The sequence below is a fragment of the Rhagoletis zephyria genome, unplaced genomic scaffold, assembly GCF_001687245.7.
Source record: "Rhagoletis zephyria isolate East Lansing unplaced genomic scaffold, Rhagoletis_zephyria_1.1 Rzeph_scaffold_14398, whole genome shotgun sequence".
NCBI classification, from domain to species: domain Eukaryota; kingdom Metazoa; phylum Arthropoda; class Insecta; order Diptera; family Tephritidae; genus Rhagoletis; species Rhagoletis zephyria.
In genome coordinates this window covers 5,005-13,079 of record NW_016171467.1, presented here as the reverse complement: position 1 = coordinate 13,079, position 8,075 = coordinate 5,005, and the positions used below count along the sequence as shown (strand labels likewise).

At 34.2% G+C, this 8,075-nt stretch overlaps 1 protein-coding gene across 1 annotated transcript in view; it reads left to right on the top strand.

The window, feature by feature from the left end:
* Positions 1 to 5,278: 5,278 nt before the first annotated feature.
* Positions 5,279 to 8,075, top strand: part of LOC108378559 (myosin heavy chain 95F-like) — a 5,517-nt gene continuing 2,720 nt past the window's right edge. Inside the window, exons 1-2 of the mRNA XM_017634851.1 lie at positions 5,279 to 5,534; positions 5,769 to 5,957. Coding sequence (XP_017490340.1) covers positions 5,777 to 5,957 — 181 coding nt within the window. The 5' untranslated portion in view covers positions 5,279 to 5,534; positions 5,769 to 5,776. The remainder of the gene's footprint in view (positions 5,535 to 5,768; positions 5,958 to 8,075) is intronic.

The following is an 8,075-nucleotide window of genomic DNA, read 5'->3' as shown; positions in this document are numbered from 1 at the left end:
CTTTGTTATTGCTGGTGGCAACTAGTAGGATAGTTTTTTCTTAGACTCCCTTACAGAGCAGCGATTGCTACATAGCTACTTACAACCATCTACCACGCTGATAGGTTAAGTGCAACATGATTGCTTCTTCNATGCGTCTTTCTAGATATATCTATGCAGGAAATGCAAGTTTTCCTACCCATCGACGTATTTTTTTATTGGCTCTCGCGAAAATATGTAAATGCCTAAAATTACATTAGGATACCCCTAATACGTTATTGTACTTATAAGCACATTGCCGCGTGCACTTTGTTATTGCTGGTGGCAACTAGTAGGATAGTTTTTTCTTAGACTCCCTTACAGAGCAGCGATTGCTACACAGCTACTTACAACCATCTACCACGCTGATAGGTTAAGTGCAACATGATTGCTTCTTTTTACTTTTAGCTGCAACTTCGCTTTTGGCAACTGCATACATACACATGTACATAGCTCTATAGCGTGATGCTACTTTTTAATAGCATCTTAAAGAGAATATGAAAATGCATAATCAAGATTATGTTAAATTGTCTGAAAAATTGTTGCTAATTTGTTGCGCCTCTTTGAGTACAAATTCTCAAATTGCAAGTACTCACTTAGTGAATTTTAAGGCAGCTTTATGCTACTTTTAATGATACCGAAACTATTTTTGCCCGCTTGTAGACACTACCGGTATATAGATACTAGGGAATTCTCTCAAGATTTAATGAATATCCAGNATAGCTCTATAGCGTGATGCTACTTTTTAATAGCATCTTAAAGAGAATATAAAAATGCATAATCAAGATTATGTTAAATTGTCTGAAAAATTGTTGCTAATTTGTTGCGCCTCTTTGAGTACAAATTCTTAAATTGCAAGTACTCACTTAGTGAATTTTAAGGCAGCTTTATGCTACTTTTAATGATACCGAAACTATTTTTGCCTGCTTGTAGACACTACCGGTATATACAAGTAGATACTAGGGAATTCTCTCAAGATTTAATGAATATCCAAAAAATCCGGATAATTGAATGCCTGATTAAAAAATACCTACATATGTATATTCGTATAAAAAAAATTAACTGATATTAATCGTCGTTTAAAGTACAAAACCGCGTATCGTCATTCTGCAAAACCGCGTTACTGACATTTGCTGCCAAAAATTAAATTTGCTTACACAAGCTCTTGGCTCAATCCTTGTCCATTTGTCTTGAAATGTACTAGCGAGAAATACGACTGCTTTATAAAAATAAGAACCCTTTTGAAGTATAAGTATTTTTATAATTTATGCAACCTCACATACGCGGATAACTTAAACTTAAAAGGACGAGCACACCTTAAAGTTTAATATTCTTCTAAAAATATAATCTTAACACAAACTAACACCAAACAGCAACCACATGATCAGTTTAAATAGCAATAAAACCACTGGCGTTTAACGCCGGAGTAGTTGGTTCAAGTCCCAGTGAACTCAATGAAGAAGTCTATAACTTTAACCATAAAAACGGCATCAAGCTCAATTAAAAATATTGAATGCAAATAATTGAATAAAAATTGTCGTGTATGTTATAGTGAAGTGTTCTATTTTGCAACTCAATAGATTTAGTAAATTTGAGAACGTTTTTACAAATTATTAAAAAACATTTTAGAATATCCGGATAACCAAATGAGCGTGCAAATGAAACAGTGGAGTTTCCCTTATTGTTGATTTGACAAAGTACACTGAGGTTCCTACCATGGGGCATGTAGTATTTATCAGACCAAATTCTGCTACCCTATCATATCTTCGACTCCAACTTTGAACAGTTTAGCCGGTATACCGTCTGCTCTGGCGGGTTTGTTGTTTTTATACCTGCCTATTGCTATGTTTACCTCGTTGAACGAAGTGACGTTTATCTTCCTCACCCGTGTCGCCATTCAATAACGTCGAGAAGTTCTCTACATATCTCAAGTGAACTTTGGATGTATGTTACCAGATTTCCGTCTTCGTCTTTGCACGAACCAGCACCGGTCGTGAAACCCTTTAACTTGCTCTCTTATTTTCCGGTAAAATTTTGTGCCTTCATTTCTGTTTGCCAGCAAATCAAGATCTTCTTTAGGTCTCGTTACTTCCTTTTGAATAGACGTCTCTCCTCCCTTCTCATCTTCCGGTATCGCTCAACTGCCACTCGCTTAGCTATTGGCTGTAGGGCGGCATTGTATTTATATTCGGCGATGAAGAATTGCTTGTATAAGCAGAATTAATAGCCTCGACGTAGAATTTTCGTTTTGCTGCCTGGCACACATTCTTCATTACATAGAGACGCATGCGGACCTTAGCTGCAACAAGCTAGTAATCGAAATCGATGTTCACTTCTCGGATGTAAAGCACGTAAAGCACGTAAAGAACGTTCGAAACGTATATTCCGTCTAACACAACGCGATCAANAACAAGCTAGTAATCGAAATCGATGTTCACTTCTCGGATGTAAAGCACGTCAAGAACGCTCGAAACGTATATTCCGTCTAACACAACGCGATCAGTTTTGTTCTTTGGTCAGGGGACACTCCAGGTTTCAATGCTGATGTCTGCTACTACTAACTACCATATCCCGTGCCATTACGAAGTTGATCAGCCTCTCTTCAAAGTATATATTTCTAATTCGATTAAATTCAATTCGATTACAGTTAATCATGATTAGTTTTAATCTGATTAAACAGTTAATCGTAACCGCGATTAAAAAAGTGAATTTTTAATCATTAACCCTTAATTTGATTAAGTAGGTTTGGTGATTAATTTATTTATGCTGGAATTTTCGTCTGCACACAAAGCCAGTTAATCGGGTATGGCTAAGTCGGGCTTCCTCATCAATATAAGCAATTTTGTTTGCATTTTCATTAAGATCTATACCAACAGACGTTTTACAAACTAGGTTTTAATATCCCTCTGCTTATGTGCGCTGGGTTGCAAAGTTCCCAGTTTATGTATTACTAATAACAATAATTATATATTTTTTTTAATATTATGTGCTTTTTATAAGCGCAAAACATAAAATAATTACTATAACTAGTGTTTGCTTTCGAATTCGGACAAACTAGACAACTTAATCAGATTTTATTTTTAATTGGATCAACGATTAATGATTAAAATTAATTAATCTTAATCGCAGCCAGCGATTAACGATTAAAAAATTTAACCATTAATCGTACAGTTGATTACGATTAATTAATTTTAAATGTCAATCGTGATTAACACTTTAATCGTTAATCAGATTAACATTTTGCCAACACTGGTATCTATTAAATTAATAAATTTTTTAATAAAAACAAAAATCATTTTAAACAGGCACCCCTTTTTGTCAAAGCAGTCGCAAATCACTAATAACTCATTTAGGATTACAATCCTAACAATTTAAATAAATTTCACCTTGTCGGTTAGTTCAGTAAACCTATTATCAGCGTCATCAACAACAAAACTACGTACATATGTATCTACATACGAGCTACACCATTCCACGACCACAACCAACCATCAACATGGGCACCATCATTAACAAAAGCAACAGTACCAGCAATTTATCGTCACCATCATTGGAAATTATTATCGTCATTTAAATGATTCGCATAAACGGTTATAAATTGTTCTGCTCACTGACCTTCATACATACATACAGTGATGGCCAGATAATTACGAGACACTACTTATTTGCAAGTTTTGACAAATTGTCATCATAACTCCAAACTTTTTAATGAAAATTTTCAGAAAATTTTTATAGTCCATTCAGTTTTAAGAAAATAAAGCGCAAGTTTGAAGTGAATTAAAATTTGCATTGACTTGTGATATATTTTTTGCTGATAGTGTTACGCATTTTTTCCAAACAAAGCACATATCGCTAGATCTAAAGTGCGATGAACTCAAAAAAATAAAAAATAGGACCATTTTTTTCATAAATCAATTCGTAAGTCTTCCAATTAATGCGAATATTTTTTTTTCATGATTATGAAAACCAACCAAAAAACTACTGTTATACCTGCTTTTGCATCAATTGCGTTTAGTCTGTACGATCCACACGCAGTTATATTTCCCGATCTGAATTTTGAGTTAGCTCACTTTAGATCTGGGTGTGCAATATGTACGATTTTTTTTGGGTTTTTTGTACGAAATCAGCAAATTAAATGATAAATAATCAACGCGAATTTTGTGCCACTTCAAACTGGCACTTTTGAAATTATGATGAACATTTTTTGAATTTTCGCGATTTTGCACAAAATTTGAAGCTTTGAATTATAAGGTTTCCGTTGAGGTACGAACTGTATTTTTGTAAAAAAAAAAATAACGGGTAAATTGTCAAAACTAGTAAGAAGTCGTGTCCCTAATTGTATGGTCATCACTATTCATATAATACATTCATACAACATATTCAAGTGATTATACTAGGTTGTCTCATATTTATTTTACGTTTATTTTAACGCTATCCACTCGCATTCGTGAATATTCATTATTCAATTTTGCTTTCTTGCTGAACTCCCTTATTTTTTTTTTTTTAACGACGTCATAGACTATTGTACTCGCAATTGCTCTTAAATGCAAAAGTGATTGAACGCTCACGCGTGATCATTTATGGTCGGCGAACTTTAATTAAAAAGAAATATAATTTGTACTATAAAATTACAGTAATGTAAGATAAACTTACATATATTCCCAAAATGTGGTTTGGATTCTTAAATTGAATGAGTGGTTGACAAGCTTATAAGTATGTAGCTACACATGCTTGATCACTGAAGATCGGCCATTTTCATTCTTATTGACTTAAACAATTTTTTTTTTGAATATAAAGTAAATAAGTTGTTATTTTAGCAGAGATCAACAGTTTTCGAAAAAAAAAACAAAAGAAATGCAAAATTCCTACTTCGTTGTTTTCTATTATTTAGTGTCATTCAAATTTTTGGTAGGTAGAAAATTCCCTATCAGCCAAAATCAACAAAAAGTGCTATGTACTCGAGCCCATCAAACAATGCTTAATCTTATCAGGCAGCTAAGAATGAATCAGACCTATCGGCCCGACCAACAAGTTTGTGAAGAAATATAGCAAAAAATGTAGGTACATATTCACAACGGAAAGGCAAAACAAAGGTTGCAAAATGGTTATAATAAAAAAAAAATTAAAACCTGAAGCGGCTAGGAGAGCGCGAGAGCATGCAATACGCGATTGTGCAAAAACTAACAAGCAAAAAACATAACTTGCTTAGATTACTACATAGCCAAGCTACCGACCAACCAACCAGTCAATATATGTACTGGCCAACAACCAGCCATTCAACCAGCCAGCTCTACCGCAGTTACTAAAAGAGTCAACGAAACCGAGTGAGGAGCGTTCGATTCGTATGCAACTCTGCGGATCGGAGCATAGTAAGTAGTAGGGTGTGAATGTATGTACCGGCGTTGAACCCACCGCCATAGCTGTTGAGGTTGGGTTGACGACGCTCCAGCTGTGGAGCGCGTAGTTAGTTGACTTTTGCTAGCGTTGCGGAACACTTTTACCCAGAAAAGAATTGTGTTAGTGGTTTATTGATAGTCGTACATACATACACACATAAATACATATAGCGCCGTGAGTCTTACTTTGTTTCGTTTTTTTTTCGACATGCTTCTTGCTAATTTTGTGATAAAAAAAATATAAAAAATTTTTATAAGTTGTATTACCCAGCAATTTTCTAGTTTACTTTAAGTAGTCTTTGTTTTCGAATGCTTACTAATCGTTTAATACTTGCTACCTTTTTTCACTTTCAGTGCGCAAAATGGACACACAACTGGTGTGGGCACGCGATGCCGTCGAAGGCTATATACAGTGTCGCATCTCAGAAATCGGTGCTAAGGATTTCGAGGTTACACCAATCGATCGAAAATATCCGAAACGCTCTTGTCATGTCGATGATATATTTTCGTCGTGCGACGGACCGCAAGATCATGATGATAATTGTGAGTGTTGAAAATGTTTAATTTGATATTTTGTAGTTTTACGTATTTTATCAGGTTTTTTTTTTTTAAATAATCAAAAAAAAAGTGTAGGTATGCTACTGGCGTCAGAAATAGACACACCTGTCTTATCAGTGCGTCGCTATCACGTGCTTACTCAGCGTCAAAGGCGGAAAGATTTAAAGTTAAGAGCGTTTAATTATTTCGAAAGTTTTTTAAAGTGTTTGTGCGAGCATTTCAGCCAGCTGTTGGAAGCATTTTTATGCCTTCTATTTGCATTTTATGTCTATTAATTTGCAACTGCTGCACAATATACGCGTCTATCAGGCAGGTTCCGCAATTCAAAGTGACTTTTGTTGAAATTCACTCGGAAGTAAATTGCAGAACCTCATCTATTTTTATTGTCATTCTGCGGAATTCAACTGCTTAACTATAAAATAGCAGCGCGTGCGCTACCTTTTTATCTACCACAATGCTCAACAGGTCTTCATAACAAAGAGTTCTTGAAGTGTTAAACCTGTCAACAGTATGGGTCTTGTATTATTGTGTGTTTAACCATCACTGACCACAGCAAGCCACACAGTCAGTACTCATTTACCACAGGCACACATACACACTCTGTGTCGCAAAACCCAGCGATCTTGTCCGCAGTTGTGCAGAGATAATGAGACCACAAGTTTTGAACGAGTCGCTTAAATTTATTACCATAGAGGTTTACCAAAATATGTGCTTAAAAAGTCGTAAAACAAGTTGTGCAAATAATGTTAAAAGTAAAAAATTATCATTCTACAAAATTTGTTTTTTTTTTGCTTATTTGTTTATTTTTATTTCACTAAAATTTAGGGAAAGCCTCGAAAATATTGCTAGACTGTAAAATTATTTAGAACTGGCAAAACTGTCAAAAGGCAAAATTACACTCAGAGAAATAGAGAAAAGCTAAAAAGTACGGGAACGCTTTTCGGGTAAAAATTGACGCCTTTTTTGGTTTTCATAGCTGCTTTTTATCATTTGGCGATTTGCTAATTATACGCAAATATGTAGGCAAATAAACAAAAACTAGTGAACAAGCGTGGCGTTAAAACTCCGGAAACTTAATTTCAAACCCCTAAAAAAAAATCCAAATGTTAATTAAAGTTATAAGCGATGCGGTGTCCTATAGGATCTAAATCCGTGCAGCAATTTTTGAGTGAAGAGAGGTCTCGTATATTGTCGCTTTAATTTTTCATCAAATTTCAAATCAACCTGTACCGATAAAAAAGTTCCAATTCCCAAAAATAAAGCTTTATCGCACATCTACAAACCAAGGTTTTTAATGTGCCCCTTAATTTTGAAATTCCAAAGAACGGTGCAAATCTAATGACCTTCACAAAAACGCCTTCCCTTATACATACATATGTACTTAGTTAGATCGATATGACTTTTCGAAAAGGTGGCCAGCCTATGCGAATATATTTTAAAACTAAAGCTTTCATATGTCTCTTTCAATTGACACTCATATTTCATAAAACTTGTGTATAAGTCATCTGAATTCTATTTTTCAAACAGTTGGAAATCCTTTTCGAAAGTATTATCAAACTAAAATCTTTTTCAATCTCTTTCGTCTGAGGTTGTGATACATATTTTAATTAACTGATGAATTTGATTTTTCGACACATGGCTATCCTCCTAAACAAGGTCTGAAATAAAACCTTTTCTAACCCATTTCGATTAATACCGATTTTTAGTAATTCATAACTTAATAATTTAAATTTATCTTTTTTAAAACAACGTTCTTGAAACTCCACCAATCTAAACATTTCTTAACACGCTTTTATTTGACAGCCATATTTAAATATTTTATATTACCTGTGTAATAGTTACCTAGGTTCGACTTATCAAACAAGTGGCAACCCCCTTAAAAGTATTTTCAAAGTAAAACCTTTTTAAACCTCCTTCATTTGACACTCATATTGTTATACATATTTATGTGTTTCAATTACCTATTTGCTTTAATTCAAAAATTGTTTGATTTTCAAATATGTTGCAACCTTCCTAAATATTTTTCAGAAATAAAGTCTTTTAAACCCCATTTCGATTGACCCCTAGAATTGTTCTATACCGAAAAAATATACCCCTATTTTT